General features: G+C 41.2%; 1 protein-coding gene across 2 annotated transcripts in view; it reads right to left on the reverse strand.

Annotated features, from left to right (window-relative positions):
* Window positions 1-17,233, reverse strand: part of dnah3 (dynein axonemal heavy chain 3) — a 208,567-nt gene that overhangs the window by 136,591 nt on the left and 54,743 nt on the right. The window contains exons 9-15 of one of the 2 annotated variants that reach the window (XM_043712084.2): window positions 14,704-14,899; window positions 13,625-13,804; window positions 10,065-10,201; window positions 8,405-8,510; window positions 5,112-5,290; window positions 1,285-1,469; window positions 19-142 (exon numbers count right to left, since the gene is read on the reverse strand). In XM_043712084.2, coding sequence (XP_043568019.2) covers window positions 19-142; window positions 1,285-1,469; window positions 5,112-5,290; window positions 8,405-8,510; window positions 10,065-10,201; window positions 13,625-13,804; window positions 14,704-14,899 — 1,107 coding nt within the window. Of the gene's footprint in view, window positions 1-18; window positions 143-1,284; window positions 1,470-5,111; window positions 5,291-8,404; window positions 8,511-10,064; window positions 10,202-13,624; window positions 13,805-14,703; window positions 14,900-17,233 lie in introns of those variants that run through there. The other variant, XM_087997630.1, reaches the window with a different exon arrangement.

The following is a 17,233-nucleotide window of genomic DNA, read 5'->3' on the forward strand; positions in this document are numbered from 1 at the left end:
AAAGTTCCAAATACAGACCGGTTCCTCAAATCTTCTTCTACATCATCTCTCTTGCTCAGCAGCCGATCCCGATGCAAGTCCAGCATCAATACGATTTGTTCTGGCCAGTTGAAGACCTGACTGTTCAACCTTATATCGTCATCTTTAAGAGAGAGGGCAAATCTGATCATCTCAACTATGGATTTTCTTCAATAAATATCATATTGAAATACCTTCATTTATATCGCGTTGAGTGGTTTCTCAAAGCTGCTGCTGGAGTAGGATAACACTGCTTGTTGAGAGTATGAATTCTCCTGCACTCTATATCGGCATTATCTCATAAATGCAAAATTCGAGGAGAGAGATAACTCCATGTATATTAGAAGAACTAGCTGCTCTTCCACTATTATTGGCATGGGATCATTAATGTCTACTACACCAGGCAGGTAGAGATTTAGATTCAACAATCAGAAGATTTGGATTGGAGCAGCCAAGGGAAGAGAGGCCATGGATTTGGAAGCAACAAAATGAATCAAACAAGACAGGGCAGGTTCTTAGTAGTTACCATCTGGACAGGATGACTTTCTTGGGTGTAGCGAAAACAGAGAAATGAAGAAGGTTGGGGCAACTACTGGCAAGGGATCCATTCATCTATCTACTGCTCCCACAACATGTGGACCACTCAATTCATCAAACATCTCCTCAAATGTCAGTAAGCAGATGATGGGGGAGGAAATAAATTGCTAAGGGGTGCAATGCACCACTTAGGACAAGGAAAGATCAGGTGAATAACATCACTCATGATGATTTTCAAATACTTACATCAATCTTAAATGGATGGCTAACAAAGTTACACAACCCTTTAAAGAATGCTTTAAAACATACCATACATGGAATTTACCTTTTGGTATGGAATTCACCTGGTAGAGTTAAGTTTATCTGGTACAGTAAGGTTTCCCTGATGGAATCAGATATACACATTACGAATAGGTTTATTTGGTGATATGGCATTTATCTGGGAGTGTAGAATATACCTGGCAATATGGCATTTACCTGGCAATGTGGGATTACCTGGTAATAGGGTTTACCTGACGATGTGGTGTTTACTCGGTAATATTGGTTTACCTGGTAATATGATGTTTACCAGGCTTTATTTGGCAGTGTGGTGTTTACTCATAATGTGGTGTTAACTTGGTAATGTGGTGTATACTTGGCAGTCTGAGACTTACCTGGCATTGTGGGGTTTTCCTGTTAATACACGGTTTAACTGTTAACATGGGGTTTACCTGGTGGCATAGGGTTTACCTGATAACGAGGCATAGTCCAGCAAAAACTCCAATCTGTCTGCTGCTTCAAAGATTTCTTCTTTCAGTTTAGTAATAGTGACCTCACTGGATTTTTTCACAAAGGTGTCCAGATCCACTAGCTCCTCTGTAGTCTCAGGGATTTCACTGATCCGATCAGATATCTCTTCATAGCGTTGGCAAATACTAGAGAAGCAAACAGAATTCTGTATATGTGGTTTTAGAAACTCATAATGTCAAACACACAATATTAAGAACACTGTGTTGCAGACATCCATTTACACACTTCATTTAACATTTAAACTTTAAAACAGCTGAAAAAGACAATTTTTGAAGCCTTTTGTTTTGCATTCATCAGGACAATCTGCAAGAATATCAATGCAAAAGGAAAATAGCATTTATACTATATGAGTCATGATGTGGAGATGCCGATGTTGGACTGGGGTGTACAAAGTTAAAAATCACACAACACCAGGATATAGTCCAACAGGTTTAATTGGAAGCACTAGCTTTCGGAGCAACGCTCCTTCATCAGGTGATAGAGGAGGGCTCAATCCTAACACAGAATTTATAGCAAAAATTTACAGTGTGATATAACTTAAATTATACATTGAAAAATCTATTGTCTGTTAAGCATTTCATTTGTTAGAATACAGTGATAGTTTCACTTCTTTCATGTGTAAATCACAAAACGTTTTTTTTAAAATGTTGCATTCTCTGGTTAGCTGTTAACAATGGTGATAGCTAGACAATACTATAGAACATAGAACATAGAACATAGAACAATACAGCACAGAACAGGCCCTTCGGCCCACGATGTTGTGCCGAACATTTGTCCTAGCTTAAGCACCCATCCATGTACCTATCCAATTGCCGCTTAAAGGTCACCAAAGATTCTGACTCTACCACTCCCACAGGCAGCGCATTCCATGCCCCCACCACTCTCTGGGTAAATAACCCACCCCTGACATCTCCCCTATACCTTCCACAAGCGATAGCAACAACGTAGTTGTTATGTGGAACTTCAACTTTCCAATGTGGACCTTAAATATGTCCCCTTGTAACACTCTGTTGTACCCAGGGAAAAAAGTTTCTGACTGTCTACTCTATCTATTCCTCTGATCATCTTATAAACCTCTATCAAGTCACCCCTCATTCTTCGCCGTTCCAATGAGAAAAGGCCTAGCACTCTCAACCTATCCTCGTACGATCTATTCTCCATTCCAGGCAACATCCTGGTAAATCTTCTCTGCACCCTCTCCAAAGCTTCCACATCTTTCCTAAAGTGAGGCGACCAGAACTGCACACAGTACTCCAAATGTGGCCTAACCAAAGTCCTGTACAGTTGCAACATCACTTCACGACTCTTGAATTCAATCCCTCTGCTAATACACCATAGGCGTTCTTACAAGCTCTATCCACCTGAGTGGCAACTTTCAAAGACCTATGAACATAGACCCCAAGATCCCTCTGTTCCTCCACCTTACTAAGAACCCTACCGTTAACCCTGTATTCCGCATTCTTATTTGTCTTTCCAAAATGGACAACCTCACACTTGGCAGGGTTGAACTCCATCTGCCACTCCTCAGCCCAGCTCTGCATCATATCCAAGTCCCTTTGCAGCCGACAAGAGCCCTCCTCACTATCCACAACTCCACCAATCTTCGTATCATCTGCAAATTTACTGACCCACCCTTCGACTCCCTCATCCAAGTCATTAATAAAAATTACGAACGGCAGAGGACCCAGAACTGATCCCTGCGGAACTCCACTTGTAACTGGGCTCCAGGCTGAATATTTACCATCTACCACCACTCTCTGACTTCGACCGGTTAGCCAGTTTTCTATTCAATTGGCCAAATTTCCCTCTATCCCATGCCTCCTGACTTTCCGCATAAGCCTACCATGGGGAACCTTATCAAATGCCTTACTAAAATCCATGTATACTACATCCACTGCTCTACCCTCATCCACATGCTTGGTCACCTCCTCAAAGAATTCAATCAGACTTGTAAGGCAAGACCTACCCTTCACAAATCCGTGCTGGCTGTCCCTAATCAAGCAGTGCCTTTCCAGATACTCATAAGTCCTATCCCTCAGTACCCTTTCCATTACTTTACCTACCACCGAAGTAAGACTAACTGGCCTGTAATTCCAGGCCATATGAGAACAGAGTACTGATTGGATAGTAAATGGGATCTGATTTGTAAAGGGATGCAATGGAAAATGTACCAGTTAATGATGACTGATGTTAACTGCCAAGTGTTGTTTAATTTAAAACAGGCAGACTGATGCTATTCAAGGCACTGCCATGAGAAATAAACCAGCAAATGGTTATCACTAATTTTGTTGTGTTGAAACAGGTACAGTGTGTGTACATATTATGTTTGTCTACAAACAACCAGATTCTAGGTAATAATGTGTGTAGTTGTCAGCACATGCAAGTGTGCAATTCTATGAACCTGACTGATATTCCTAAATTGGTTGTCAGCATAATTCTTTGTTCACTTGGGATTTCTTTAGCAAATTCTGTTCAATTGCAGAATCACATCTCCAATTATTTTAATCAGTTCCTTCTTAACTGGCGTATAAATTCACAAGACTGAATTTAAGATATGACTTCCATGACTGAAAGATGATTTTCCTTTACAGGTATGCTTTGGGAGTACTGGAATTGTACCTAGGATCAGGGAATACTGGAACATCTGGATTTCTAATTACTTCTCAATAAAGCAAACAACTTCCGGACCTGTTACTTCTTTAGGGATCACAATTTCCTCACAAAGAAAACTGGCAGTGATTCAAGTTGAGGCAGCAACAGTATTAAAGTGACAGATATTTCTCGGAGCAGTCTGAACTTTAAGGAGCACTAGAGCAGGAAGTCAGAGTCTCAGACTGTATTTTCAAAGAAACCTGACGCCTGGATGAATTCTGAGTCCCGACCTGGACTCATGTTTTTCTTGTGATGCAGTTTTAAATACTAATGGGTTGATTTTAAATACTAATGAGGCAAACTTGGCCCCCGATTAAAGATACCAAGTGCCTCCAAGAAGTGACAACTCCCAGCTTAGTGTCAGTGAAAGATGCAGGCAACTCATGAAAAAAACTAAAGGTCAACTCGGCACAGTGGTGTCAGATGCTAAGTCATGGTTCTGCACTCTACCTAGCACTATTGACACTATTGACCCCTCAAATTGCACCAACAGCACAAAGAGCAATGAATTTCACTTTTACCTGGAGCAATGCCACTGAATGGACTAATATACATGAATCGAGAGTGTGGTGCTGGAAAAGCACAGCAGGTCAGGCAGCATCCGAGGAGCAGGAGAATCGACGTTTCAGGCAAGAGTCCTTCATCAGGAATGAGGACTCATTCCTGATGAAGAGCTCTTGCCCTAAATGTTGATTCTCCTGCTCCTTGGATGCTGCCTGACTTGCTGTGCTTTTCCAGCACCACACTCTCGACTCTGATCTCCAGCATCTGCAGTCCTCACTTTCTCCTAATATAAATGAATGTTTATCTGGAAAACAGGTTGAAATTCTGTTCCAAGCAGACATCTGAACGGGCTCCTAAAAGGAGCTTAATAGCCCTTAACTGGCAGTGAGCAGATTTCCCAATTCCTCTTAATTGCAGGTCAATTGAGAATTGCAATCATCCCAGATGTGGTGGGGCTAGTGCTGCTGTCTGGAAAAACAATTGCTGAATTATGGCCTTGCCCTATTTGACAGTCCAGACCTACAGGTCTCTGTCATTTACTCTGTCATTCTTCAAATGGAGTCAGCTGCAACTTCATGATAAGCCATCCAGTAGTTCAGCAGTTACTGTACCTCAGGTTGAGATTCCGATTTTCCTTCACCACAGACTCAATTAAAGTTCCCTTCAGCTTCATACTCCGAGAGCAGAGGTCTGCATTCAGGCTGACAGCGTCCAGGCAAAACATAGCAAGTGGCACTGTGACGTGCATTAAGGCTATTTCATTGCAGAGTTTCTGTAAAGCCTCTATTTTCTAGTAGCAAGAGACAGCTATTAGCAAAATCGTGCAATATTCAGTAAACAATAGACTTTGCAACAAACTGATCTTTAATGTCTCCTCTGCAGCATTCCCCAAAAAAAGCAATTTTCAGACATCAGAAGGATATCTGTCTTGTAGCAACTGTACCAGGCTTGGGTACAGCTTTGGTCCCCTTATCAAAGCAAGATGCACTTGCCAGAGAGCACTGAGGTCACCAGATTAGTCTCAGCTTAAATCATTGTCCAGAAGAGAGATTGAGGAAACAAGCTTAGATTTGAGAAGAATGAAAGGTAATGCCATTGAAACATACAAAATTTCTACAGGCATTGACAGGGTATATGCAGGAAGGATGTTTCTACGGTTGAGGTTTTAGAATAATGGGGACACAGTGTCAGAATGAGGGGCTGGGGTCCAAACTATTTAAGATTGAGATGAAGAGTCAATTTTTTTCACTCAAAGGGTATTAAGTCTTTGGAATCTTCTGCACATACAGTGTTGAAGGTTCAACCATTGAGTATGTTCAAGGGACATGGGGATAATTTGGGAGAGTGCTAGTGAAATACATGAGGTCAACACAGAGAGCTATTTTTGAGCAAGTCTTAACAATGCACGTGGTCAATTATATCGTGATAAGAGTCAACATGATGTTACAAATAGAAATCATGTTTGGAATGTTTGTTGGACTCAGGATAAGGGATCACAGAATTTGGGGTACATATATCAGCATGGATGGAGGATTTGTCAATGGACAGGAAGGGTTGGGATTTTGGGAAATTTTCAAGTTGTCAGACTCTGGTTAGTGAAGTGTCACAAGAATCATTGCTGGGGCCCAAGCGATTTACAAGTGTGTTAATGACTTAGATGAAGCGACCAATACAAAGCTAGGTGGAAATGTAAGCTATGAGGAAGACGCAAAGAAGCTGTAAAGAGATATGGATGAGTTAGGTGAATAGGCATCAAGGTGGCAGGTGGAGAATAATGTAGTAAAGTGTGAGGTGATTCACTTTGGTAATTAGAATAGAAAAGCAGAATTTTTTAAGAGTTGAGGAACTTGTGAATGTGATGCTCTGACAGACTTGACTGTACTTGTACAAGGAACACAGAACTGAAGACACAGCAAGCAATCAGGAAGGCAAATGGAATGATGGCTTTTATTTTAAAGGGCCTGAAGTAGCAGAATAAGGAAATCTAGCTCCAATTGTACAGGGCTTTAATGAAACCTCACCTGTAGCACACTGCACAGTATATACTTACTTTGGAGGCAGTACAGTGAAAGTTTTTTAGATTACATTACATTACAGTATGGAAACAGGCCCTTTGGCCCAACAAGTCCACACCGACCCGCTGAAGCGCAACCCACCCATACCCCTCCACTCACCTGTATACCTAACACTACGGGCAATTTAGCATGGCCAATTCACCTGACCTGCACATCTTTGGACTGTGGGAGGAAACCGGAGCACCCGGAGGAAACCCACGCAGGCACGGGGAGAATGTGCAAACTCCACACAGTCAGTCGCCTGAGGCGGGAATTGAACCCGGGTCTCTGGCGCTGTGAGGCAACAGTGCTAACCACTGTGCCACCGTGCCACCCACTAGATTGAATCCAAGGATGAGAGGGTTCAACTATGATCAAAGACTGTGTAAATTGGACTTATAGTCTTTGCTATTTAGAACAATGAGAGGGAATGTGATTGTTACACATGAGAATCTGAAGGCATCTGACAGGACAGATACTGAGAGAAATTTCTTCCACTGGCTGAGGAATCTAGAGCACAGAGGGGCCAGTCATTCAGGACTAAGTGAGGAGAACTTTCTTCATCAATTATATTAAAACTTCCCAAAGAACGTTAATCAGAGATTGTGAACCATGACAGTCGCCCACATGAATACTAGAGAGACTGCAGAGAGATAACTTCCTGTTTATGCTATGATTTCCACACTTTGAATGTTGTAATGTTATGAGGGATGTCCAATAAATTAACAAAAGGAACCAAATTTTAAAAATTGAAGCAAAATCCTGCGGATGTTGGAAATATGAAATAAAAACAGAAAGTGTTGGAGAAACTCAGCAGGTTTGGCAGCATCTGTGGAACCAAATTGGAACTAAATTGCACTCCAATTCAGTTTTTTAGAACAAAACAATGTAAGAACTAGGAACTTGAGTAGGCCATCAGGCCCTTCGAGCCTGCTCTGCCATCCAATAAGATCATGGCTGATCTTTTTGTGGCCTCAGCCCCACTTATCCGCCCTCTGACCGTATCCCGTAATTACATTATTATTCAAACAAAATCTATCTTAGCTTTAAAAATGTTTACTGAAGTAGTGTCAACTAATTCACTGGGCAGGGAATTCCATAGACTCACAACCCTCTGGATGAAGAAGTTCCTTCTCAATTCAGTCCTCAGTCTTCTTCCTCTAATCTTGAGGCTATGCCCTCTTGTCCGAGTTTTACCTGCCAGTGGAAACATCCTCTCTGCTTCTATCTTATCTATTCCCTTTATAAATTTATGTTTCTATAAGATCACCCCTCATTCTTCTGAATTCCAATGAATATAATCCCAGTCTATTCAGTTTTTTCTTCTGAAACAATTTGAAATATGGTGCACTTACAAACATATTATTGCTACATCACATAATTGCCTGTATAATGCTGCTCCAAATCTTGGGGAAGCCAAAGAACCTGGCTTGCGAAATGGGCAATCGCATACATTTGACCTACACACTGATGTACATTCACCAATCTGCTGAGGGTTTGATCCATGCTAACAGCTAGACAGAGACTAGTGTCACCCAAATACATATTTTGGGTTCTGTTGAATTTATCCGGCAGTCAGAGTGAAACTGAGACAGTGCACATTGTCCTTCTCCAACTTATAATGTACTCGGTAGACAATCGCCGCAAAGTATATAGTACAAGACCCAGTACCTAACCAAATCCTGCAAATCCTCAACAGAATTTTCTGAGACAGAGACCCCCAGAAAGGTCTAGTAATATTTTAATATTTTTGTTGGCCGTGTTTCTGAAATAAATCATGAGCTGTAACCATTCCATCATACATAAAGCCACCAATTTACAGAGGTTTAGAACAGAAGCAGTGTATTTACTGTTATGAATGCCTCCATTGAATGCTTCTCCGATAGGAAAGTAGTAACTTCTTGCTCCGCTTTGTTGTTTAAAAGATCACTGTATATTTTGTACACATTTAGGTAGCTGAAATAAGAAGAAAAAAAAATCATTTAGTATACAAAAGAAGTGGTCCCCAGAAATGAAGAATTAATAACCGTAAATATTTTTTTTATTTTTGCTTGTCATAATGGGACATCAAGTCCATCATACCACAGGAAGGATGGATGTGGGTTTGAATTTATCTCTGAGGAGATTTTGTTTTACAATTTCAAACTCAGACACAAGGGATGTAGACCAATAAATAAACAAAAGGAACAAAATTTCATAAATAAAATCAAAATCCTACAGTGCTGGAAAGGTGCAATAAAACAGGAGAAATGCAACAGGGTTGGCAGCATCTGTGGAAGAAAATTGGAACTAAAGTGCAGCCCAATTCACTTTCTTCTGAAACAAGGAGAGACACAGTGCACTGTAACATGATTTCACAGTATTTATAACGGCATCAGTTAAACATGGCATAGATTGCAGATTCATTGACTTAGCTGAAGATTTCCTGCAGTTCTCCAGGCAAGACACTAACCACTAATGAGTTGTTAATTATGGAGGACTACACATCCTGTTGTCAAATGTAAATTGCATACCAGTCACTTCTGATATAAAGCATGGTTTCATTCTTGCGTTATAAGAAAATCACACAATAGTCACGCTATTTAAACTAATGGGGCCGGAATCGGGTTATAGCCAATACAGGTAAGGAAAAGTTCGCGTTCTACAAATAACAGTCTAAATTCTTCAATTGCATTAAAGCCAATTCGCATTGAGAAAACACACGTTAAAGCAGAACAGACTGTAGTATTTAATTCCTTAATAAGGAAAGATATAAAAACATCAGAAGCAATTCAGAGAAGGCTGACTAGTCTAATACAGTAAAGTCCTTGTTATCTGATACCTAAGCATGCAGAATTCTTGTGCAAGTGGCACATAAAACCTTGCTGACAGTATTGAAGAGTGGTCTTGGCTGCTTATAAAAAAAACACACATTCACCTTGTAACATTGATGAGCAGAGTTCTCCCAGCTGCCACTAGTATTGCTCATGCAACCAGGAGACTGGGGTAACTGCACCCTCCCATCCTCCACACCCCCATGCTCTGTGTGTGCTGTATACTAGGCAGATTACTGTACCAGAAAGTGGGGTCATTTCATGAGGAAAGATTAGATATGCTAGGTCTCTATTGCCAGATTTTAAATATATAAAAGGGAAATTCACTGAAAGGTAAAAGCCTGAGTGGCTTCAAAGGATATATGTGGAAAGGATGTTTCTTCTTATGGAAGGATCCAGAACATTATTATAAAAAATAAGGAGTCGCCCTGAGGTGAGCGGAAACTGTTTCGAACAGAGGGTAGGGAGTTTTTGAAACTATTGTGGTCAAAAAGCAGTGTAAGCAGAATCTTTTAATATTTTTTAGAGAGGGGTAAATAGATTCTCGACAAAAGGTTATCAGTGGTCGGCAGGAATGTGGTGAAATCAGATCATCTATGATCTTGCTAAATGGCGAAGCAAGCTTCGAGGGGCTGAATGGCCTGTTCCTATTCCTGATTTGTATGTTTGTAAGGACAATAACCACATGCAAAGGTACCTTTGTGGCCCAGTGATATTTGCTCTGAAAATTTCCTGTGCTTTGTTGATAATCTCGCTGACTAGGGATTCTTCTTCTTTTACGGTTTGGATGGTGAGATGTTTTTCTCGAATGTCAGGAAAGAGTTCACACTCCACCTGTTCCAGAAAATGCAAGAACAATTTAATAACCCACTGAGGACGTAAGCATTGTCTTTCATGCTGAAATTTTGAATGCTACCTGATTTCTGACAACAAATCATCTGCACAAAAAAGAAAGATTTCTTTGACACAACCAATAATTTTTGTTTTATTTGTTTATGGGACAGGGGCATTCCTGGCTGGGTCAGCATTCCTTGCCTTCGACTGAGTGAACTGCAGAGCCATTTCAGAGGATAGTTAAGAGTCAATCATGTTGTTGTGGGTCTGGAGTCACATGTAAACCAGGCCGGCTAAGGAAATTAATGAGCAAGATAGGTTTTACAAAAATTGACATAGTTGCTAGCTTTTAACCCCAGATTTTTACTGAATTCAAATGTTACTATTTGCCATGGTTGGATTCAAACCCAATCCTCAGAACATTAGTTAGAACTCTAGATTAGTAGTTGAGTGACACTACTACTACACCACCACCATCTTCTCTTCAGATGGTTATAAAACAGTTTGAGACTGGCCAGGAAACAGTTTGCTTGTCTCTTGTCTCCTGTAGCCAGTGGAATCTGGTTTGGTAAAGGGACTCTAAACTGAAAAAGCTGCACAAAGGGATAGAAAAAAAATCAGTCCCTCTGTCTATCAGCTTTCATCACGTGTTAAGTAGAAATTTCTGAGGAAAACCAACAGCTGCATGTGATGTATGGATCCAAAGAGAAAAATGAAGCAGCAGAAAAATGGCCCCACTTTGCAATTTTCCCATGTGGTTCAGATAGTTTCTCCCCCACCACAGTCTGGAAGATTTCCAGAATAATCCACAGCTTACAATATACTCAGGAGATGAAGCAAAGAATGTGTGACATGATGAGCTGACTGGAGGCTAAGGAAACATCAGTCTCTTGGCTGTTGAGTTTTGAAACAGTGGTCTCTGGGTGCTGGCCATGAATAGGTAAACAGAAAGCATCAGAAGGTAAAGGCTTTGGAATACTCTTGGTGGAGATTAAAGCAAATAATTAAAGAGGGCAAGGCCATTCTTTTGTAGCACTTTGGTGAAGGCTTCTCAATCAGAGGATCCCAAAATAATTGACAGCTTGAGGAAAATCTGCCTTTATCCAGCAGCAACATGACAGATCACATCATTCATAGGCTGAGGGAAGGTATGCATCTTCTGAGGCTAGACCAGTGTTTATCAAACATCTTCCCACTACGACCCCTATTTCCAGCCTTGAAAACTATCGCAACCCCTTGCTGAGCAGTTAGAGCTGGAGGAGATGCCTTGTTAGAGGAGGGGGAAAACAAAATGCTGCCTTGGAGCTCACAAATCACAAAGTTTCAGCTCGCAACCCTATTTGGGGTCTTAACCCCGACTTTGTGAAGCCCCGGGTTATATACCCTGGAAGCCTTTTGTAGTTTGCCAATCGTGCTGCATTAAGAGCCTATATTGTCTCCGTTTCTTCCTTTCTATGCTCTTCAAATAATCAAAAGATAGGAATCCTATTACTTGCAGGCTGCATAGAAGCTGAAACATTTTCTCACCTCCTCAATGGAAACTGAGGCTCAGAATCAGGGTCTTAAATGAATTGGCAAGATCAACTTTAACACCCACCTCCCACCAATCCCTTTCTAGGGGTGACTAGGGATTTTTAAAAATTCACTCACAGGATTTCTTGCCCATTCCTAGTTGCCTCTAAGAAGGTGATGGTGAGCTGCTATCCTGAATTACTGCAGTCCATTCAGTGTAGATAGATCTACAACATCATTATAGAGAAACTTCCAGGATTTTGACCCAAAAACAGAAGGATATATATTTTTCAATTTGAGAGCAACAGTACAACAACATAAACTTATATAGAACATATAAAGAAAAATTCAATCTTTATCAAGAAGCTACAGTTTATTGGCCAATGCCCATGTTTCCTCAGCCATGTGAAACTCACCAGAATCAACAAGCACAAGCAATGAGCACAAATTAGATCAATGAAAGGGTCAGGATTGAAATCTTTCAGTGAACAAAACTTAATTGCTGCTGCTGCCTCACCTACATGAAAAGCCTTTGTTCACCACAATTATTCCGAAAATATTATTCACTGCTGCATAGGTAATTTCCAACACTTTGAGGATCATTTCATCCATCTTCCACTTTACTCTCTGTGACCTGATCTTCCCTGCTGACAGCCATTACTGCAACAGTGGAGCAATTAATGCAAGCATGCAGGTCCAGCAGGCAGTGAAGAAAGCTAGTGGCATGCTGGCCTTCATAACAAGAGGAATTGAGTTTAGGAGCAAAGAGGTCCTTCTGCAGCTGTACAGGGCCCCGGTGAGACCACACCTGGAGTATTGTGTGCAGTTTTGGTCTCCAAATTTGAGGAAGTACATTCTGGCTATTGAGGGAGTGCAGCATAGGTTCACAACGTCAATTCCCAGAATGGCGGGACTATCATATGTTGAAAGATTGGAGTGACTGGGCTTGTATACACTTGAGTTTAGAAGGATGAGAGGGGATCTGATTGAGACGTATAAAATTATTAATGGATTGGACACTGTGGAGGCAGGAAGCATGTTTTCGCTGATGAGTGAGTCCCGAACCAGAGGACACAGTTTAAAAATAAGGGGTATTTAAAACAGAGTTGAGGAGAAACGTCTTCACCCACAGAGTAGTGGATATATGGAATGCTCTGCTCCAGAAGGCAGTGGAGGCCAAGTTTCTGGATACTTTCAAGAAAGAGATGGATAGAGCCCATAGAGATAGTGGAATCAAGGGTTATGGGGATAAGGCAGGAACAGGATACTGATTGTGGATGATCAGCCATGATCATAATGAATGGTGGTACTGGCTCGAAGGGCCGAATGAACTACTCCTGCATCTATTGTCTGTTGTCTATTGTCTATTAACTGTAGCGCGGACCTTTGAAGGTGCAAGAGATCAGCCCACAAACACACATTTTAGTTCCCCATATCTGTACATGAATTGAAAAAAACGTACACCTGTATATTTAAGAAGCAGGATCTGGACTTGATTTCTCACTGATAGAATTGACTACATTATTACCTCCTTAAACCTTCTTGGGGAGGTGCTGGCCTTGTGGGATCATCACTCAAGTGTTAACATTCTGGGGACTTGGGTCTGAAACCTGCCAAGGCAGGTAGTAGAATTTGAATTAAAAGGAAATCTAGAATTAAGAACTTCATGCTGACCATGAATCCCTTGTCAATTCTCAGGAAAAATCCATCTGGCTCGCCAATGTCCTTTAGGGAAGGAAACTACCATCCTTACCTAGCCTGACCTACATGTGACCCAGACCTCACATAACGTGGTTGACTCCTAATGCCCTTTGTGCAATTAGGGATGGGCCATAAATGCTGGCCTAGCCAATGCTGCCCTCATCCTGTGAATGAATTTTAAAAAAACAGAAAACAGATATTGTTAGATACCTTAAGAATTCCATCAGCGCTTTTAAGAATTTCCAGGAAGCATCGATTAATTAGATCCCAGCACTCATCCAGGGTTGGATCAAATGTAATTTTAGGTTCTTCTATTTTCAGTTTGAAAATCATGATTTGTGGCCAAACGTATTGCATCTCATTGTATTCTTCTCCAAAAGCATTTCCATCCTGTCAATCAGAGTGTCATGTTGGACTTGAAATGTTAATTCTGTTTCTCTCTTCACTGATACTGCCTAACCTGTTGAGTTTCTCAAGCACATTCAGTTTTTAAATTAATGAATCAATTCTGTCAAGCAGTAAATGTTAATACCAGAAACTCTGACAAGCATGCATATAAATCTGGTAAACACTGCCACAGTTAGGGAAATTGCATTTTGGCTAAAAACTAAAGAGATCATTAAAAAAATGTTTATTTGAGCGTAGAATTGAACCAAACTACCAAAGTAGTATTTATCAAAATGGTATCCTTAACACATCATTTACTAAAAAAAAGACAAAAATTACATCATTTTATCCACCAAGCTAAACAAAAAATTCCTTAACTTGTTTAATAAAATGTGTATCTTAATGCCTGTTAAATCCTGCATACCTAATATCTTAGGGTCATAGAATCATACAGCATGAAAATAAACCCTTTGCTCCAACCAGTCCATGCCAAACATTATCCCAAACTGAACTAGTCCCACCTGCCTGCTCTTGGTCCATATCCCTCCAAACCTTTCCTATTCATCTACTTATTTAATTGTCTTTCAAACGTTGTAACTATGCCTGCATCCACTATTTCCTCAGGAAGTCATTCCACAAGCCAACCATCCTCTGTATTTAAAAAAATTGTCTTCTCTTGTCTTGAAATCCCCCATCCTAGGAAAACAACACCTACAATTAACTCTATCTATGCCCTTCATGATTTTATAAACTCCTTTAAGGTCACCTCTCAACCTCCTACGCTCCGGTGAAAGAAGTCCCAGCCTATCCAGCATTTCTTTATAACTCAAACCTTCCACACCTGGCATACATCCTGGTAAATCTCTTCTGAACCTTCTTTAGCTTATTAATATCCTTCATACCTTGTGTACGGTAAAAAATGACAGGAGATCTTCCAAAGAATTGAAAACAAGCTCCCGCAGTTGCAAAGACATGATAGAGCCAGCACACGCAAAGAATTCCTTAACCCGTTGAGTAGAATCACAATCGTTCTGTGGTACCAGGTGCATCCACTTCTCTTTATGGGTAAGGAAGAGGGTAGCACAGGTTGGGACCCATCTGCAAGAACAAATTAAGATGTCAGGTTAAGTTTCACCAAATAGGAACAGAAGTAGACCACTCAGCCCATCAAGCCTGTTTCACCATTCAATAATGTTTGTGTTTCAGATTCCACATTCCCATTTACCATTCATGGAATCCCTACAGTGTGGAAGCAGCCCATTGAGTCCACACTGAACCTCTAAGCAGCATCCCACCCACACCCCTACCTTATAACTCTGCATTTCCTATGGCTAACCCATCTAGCCTGCACAGTATGGACAATGTGGCATAGCTAATCCAGCTAACCTGCACTGTGGGACGAAACTGGAGCATCCAAAGGAAACCCACATAGACACAGGAAGAATGTACAGACTTCACACAGATAGTTGCCTGAGGCTGGAATCGAACCTGGGTCCCTGGTGCTGTGAGGCAACAGTGCTAATCACTGAGTCACCATGCTGCCCACTGTTGTTGGGAAAAGACAAGGGACAGGGAAATGCTTCTGAAAAGGTTTCACTGAAGTCTAAGGCACGTTCATGGTTGACCTAACTTGCTATAATACTGCAGAGCATTGGCAGGCAATTCACTGTTTGGAGGTTGGAATATAAAGGATACTCCATGGTACAGAATTAGCCATTTAATCTAAAGGAGCAGTCATATGGCCAATCAAGAATTCAATGAGAGGAGAAGATGGGGAGAGGTGGAGGCTATGCCAACTACAGCAGTAGGTTGGAAAATTATTGAAGGTCCACACCAGACCCAACAAAATAATTAAACCCACTCACCTTCAATCCTTTTGTCATAGTTGTTTTTGAAGATTAGCTGCCCTGTGTGCATTGTCACTGCATGTTCCAGCATCAAGATTGCACTGAGACTCTATGCACAACAGTCAAAAATCAAAGGGGACCCTGCCTATGTCTAGAATCACCCTCAGGTGCCTACATCAGAACCCACCCCAAAACAGTGGTAGACTCTACTTTGGCAAGAGAGAGTGCCAAGTCCTTCACTGTGACTTTGGTCTTTCTACTACCGTCCTACCTCCAGAACATTAGTAAGTACTGAGACCAAAACAGCCCAAGTGCTGAAAAATGGGATGAGGATAGATGAAAAGTGGTGTCACAGGTAGGTAAGGTAATGAAGAAGGCATTTGGCATGCTTGCCTTCATTGATCAGAGCGTGGCATACAGGGGTTTAGGACCTCATGTTACAGCTGTACTAGACATTGGTGAGGCCACATTTTGAGTACTGTGTACAATTCCAGTGACCCTATTATAAGAAGGATGTTATTAAACTAGAAAGGGCACAAAAAAGATGTACAAGGATGTTATCGAGACTGGAAGATACATTGGTGAGGCCTCTTCTGGAATATTGTGTCCAGTTCTGGTCTCCCAGTTATAGGTAGGATAATACCTACCTGAAGAAGGGCTTATGCCCGAAACGTCGATTCTCCTGTTCCCTGGATGCTGCCTGACCTGCTGCGCTTTTCCAGCAACACATTTTCAGCTAGGTAGGATAATATTAAGCTGGAGAGAGTTCAGAAGTCATTTATCAGGATGTTGCCGGGTATGAAAGGTTTGAGTCATACAGAAAGGCTGAATAGACTGAGAGCGAAGGGGGTTGAGCGGCGACCTGATAAAATTTAAATAATAATGAGGTATTCATAGAGTTAAAGGCAGTTACCTTTAACTCAAGGATGGGGGATTTCAAGTCTAGGGGGCACATTTTAATATGACAGAGAGAGATTTTAAACAGGCATGAGGGACAAATTTTTACAAAGAGGGTGTTTCGCATATGGAATGAACTTCCTGAGGAAGGATGTTGTGAAACTTGAAAGGGTTCAGAAAAGATTTAAAAGGATGTTTACAGGGTTGGAGGATTTGAGCTGTAGAGAGCAGTTGAATAGGCTGGAGCTATTTTCCCTGGAGTGTTGGAAGCTGTAGGGTGACCTTATAGAGGTTAATAAAGTCATGAGGGGCTTGGATAGGGTAAATAGACAAGGTCTTTTCCCTGGGGTGGGGGAGTCCAGAACTAGAGAGCATAGGTTCAGGGTGAGAGGGGAAAGATATAAAAGAGACCTAAGGAGCAACTTTTTCACACAGAGGGTGGTGCATGAATGGAATAAGCTGCCAGAGGAAGTGTTGGAGGCTGGTACAATTACAACATTTAAAAGGCATCTGGATGGGTATATGAATAGGAAGGGTTTAGAGGGATATGGGCCAAGTGCTGGCAAATGGGACTGGATTAGGTTAGAATATCTGGTTGGCATAGATCAGTTGGACCGGAGGGTGTGTTTCTGTGCTATGACTCTATGACTAAGTGGTGGAAGTGGGCAAAATTACAATATTTAAAAGA

This window comes from Chiloscyllium plagiosum, unplaced genomic scaffold (genome assembly GCF_037043375.1).
Source record: "Chiloscyllium plagiosum isolate Xiang-an unplaced genomic scaffold, Cpla_swu_hap1 HiC_scaffold_20, whole genome shotgun sequence".
NCBI classification, from domain to species: domain Eukaryota; kingdom Metazoa; phylum Chordata; class Chondrichthyes; order Orectolobiformes; family Hemiscylliidae; genus Chiloscyllium; species Chiloscyllium plagiosum.